The sequence below is a fragment of the Aptenodytes forsteri genome, unplaced genomic scaffold, assembly GCF_000699145.1.
Source record: "Aptenodytes forsteri isolate BGI_AS27 unplaced genomic scaffold, ASM69914v1 Scaffold256, whole genome shotgun sequence".
Classification (NCBI taxonomy): domain Eukaryota; kingdom Metazoa; phylum Chordata; class Aves; order Sphenisciformes; family Spheniscidae; genus Aptenodytes; species Aptenodytes forsteri.
Genome location: NW_008795021.1, coordinates 2,000,748 through 2,003,380, shown reverse-complemented (window position 1 = coordinate 2,003,380; position 2,633 = coordinate 2,000,748). Strand labels below are relative to the sequence as shown.

The following is a 2,633-nucleotide window of genomic DNA, read 5'->3' as shown; positions in this document are numbered from 1 at the left end:
TGTCCGTCAGCCGGCACCTGCATTCCCCGGCGGCGGCGGGGGGGTTAGAGGGCGTCGGCTTGGGAACGGGTGTGCGAGTGTGAGTGGCCCCGAGGTTACCCTGAAGGATACATAAACCATGTATAGGGATATCCACGTATGCAGTCTGGTAAAAATGGCAGCTACTCTCAAATGGGAGTGGGGGTATTTTAAGAGAAAGTCAAGAGCCATGGCTAATTTAAAAACACACTTTTATTTCCAGGGAGTTTTTTGTGTGTGTTTGTGGGCTGGAGTATTAGAATGAATTACTCAGATCTGAAGTATTAGGATAAACTACAGAGGATGATGGGGGGAGGAGGGTGTTGTTTTGTTTTTTAATATTTTCCTATCAAACCCAGATACCTTTCTGTTTGGTACTTTAATGCAGTGTAAGCTGTTGGAGCTCAGCACAGTTTAAAAAATTCTCTAGCATTTTATATACAGGTCAGGCTTCATGACCCAATAGTTTCTTTTGAGCTTAAACTCTTATCTGTGAATGAAAAGTTCTACTTGATAGATCGGGATAGTACAGCAACTGAGAGTCTGCCAAGTGACCTGGTAGGAATGGAAAAGGGAAGAGGGTGATAGATGTTTTGGAAATCAGCAGGGTTTGGGTCTGCCCACGTGTCTCATAACTTCCTAGATTTTTGCAGTAACTCCTTTCATGACAGAAAGAAATCCTTAACACACCACTGTTGACAGTTCACGAGGCATCTGTGGAGGATCTTCTCTTGACAGAGCCAGAACCAGACCATCCTGGGAAATGCCAAGTCGCAGGAGTTGTTCTGGGTATGTGCAGTAAGCGCTTTCAGTTACTCTATGCTAAGAGCGGCCTTTGGGGTAAACGTTTCTGACTGATCAGTGAGAAAGTTGAATTAGCTGATAGAGGTGATTTAGGCCGAGTGTGAACTAAACTAGGTTAATGTGTAACACAATGAAAAACATACCTGGATTTATAGGGTATTGGGGGGGTATGTAAGTTTAATTTTCTTCAGGCTAGTGATACTGAATTCCATGCTGCGTTTTGAGGTTTTATTTTGTAGATGGCATATGCTGCCGACAATTTTACGGGGCAGTGGTGTCCTGTTACTAGTAGAGTCATGCTTTATTGCCCCTCGCTGTTCTAGTAAACAAGCTTTCCAAAATAAAGGCCTGGATAGGAACTTTTCCCAGGAGTGGGGTTTCTGTGTTAGGGGTAACATGCTTAGGAATAAGAAAAATACAGGAATAACTACATGCTGCTTATTGCAGTTACTACTGTTAACGCTTTTATTACTGAAATGCTGATTTTGTTAAATAATAAAAGATGGATAAACCCTCAGTGAACACTGTTGTTCTAGTTTTAGACAGAAGCACCAGAATATCAGGGCTTCGTTGATACTAAAATATGCGCATCTTTGAAAACTTGCTCTTTCAGGGGATGGGAGCACAGTACATGCTGGGAGTGTTATCCTGACCACCGGTACATTTCTGAGGGGTATGGTCCTCATTGGACTGGAGATGCACCCGGCTGGGCGGCTGGGGGACCAGCCAGCCATCGGGCTGGCTCAGACTCTGGAGAAACTGGGATTTGCTGTGGGCAGGCTGAAGACTGGGACGCCACCCCGACTTGCCAAAGATACGATTGACTTCAGTGGTCTGGAGGAACGTGCAGCTGACAATCCTCCGGTGCCGTTCAGCTTCCTCAGCGAGGCTGTGTGGATCAAGGTGGGGTAGCACACATCAAACGCGCATAGAGCCAGGTGGGGAGGTGGGGAGCGGTTCTGGGAATGTCATGCTTGGAATCAGCCAGGGAGTTGATGGCTGGGAAAGGGAACTGGGCTGTATTTATACTGGAGGTGTTATGTTTCTGAGGACTCTCAATGCAAAGGGAGAAATTGCTTGTTTTCTTTTGAAAGCGAGTACCTTTTTCCTCTCATTTCTCAACTTGAGAACCAAACTTTCTTTACTTTTAGAGTCAGAATTGTGTGAAATATGATATTGTTAGTAGTATTCTTCATGTGCTGGTTACATGGGTGGTTTACAAAATAATTCCAGTATTAGACCTGTATTGTGGAGATTTATCATGTCTTGCTTATTACCCCAGCTCTAGAATAAGATTAAAATGTTGACATCAGAGATCATTAATAGTGTTGACTAGGAAAGAGAAAGGATGGAGTTATCCGTAGAGCTCGGAGGTGGCATGTTAACAGTAACTTAAAAGCAGAAGAAACTCAATTTTCCAAAGAAAATCTTGGAAAATGGATGGCGTTCTTACATAATGTAGTTAAACAGCACAGAATTAAGTATCAGGAGTTAATTTGCCCCAGAGCATATAGGAGTTGCAATAACCTGTTATAATTGGGGTGGGGGCAAAAGTAAGAGCCCTTTAAGTCCTTGGTATGTGTAGGGAAGGTTTTAAGGAGTTGAGGTTCCCGCAGGGGTCCGTATTGGGACCGGTACTGTTTAATACCTTCATCAATGACATAGACAGTGGGATCAAGTGCACCCTCAGCAAGTTTGCAGATGACACCAAGCTGAGTGGTGGTGAATGGAGTTACATCCAGTTTGCGGCCGGTCACGAGCGGTGTTCCCCAGGGCTCAGTTTTGGGGCCGGTCTTGTTTAATATCTTTAT

The 2,633-nt window shown here is 44.3% G+C and overlaps 1 protein-coding gene across 1 annotated transcript in view; it reads left to right on the top strand.

Moving 5' to 3' along the window:
* Positions 1-692: 692 nt before the first annotated feature.
* MTO1 (mitochondrial tRNA translation optimization 1) overlaps positions 693-2,633 on the top strand; it is an 8,506-nt gene continuing 6,565 nt past the window's right edge. Inside the window, exons 1-2 of the mRNA XM_019471133.1 lie at positions 693-807; positions 1,436-1,725. Of these exons, the coding sequence (XP_019326678.1) occupies positions 1,498-1,725 (228 nt within the window). The 5' untranslated portion in view covers positions 693-807; positions 1,436-1,497. The remainder of the gene's footprint in view (positions 808-1,435; positions 1,726-2,633) is intronic.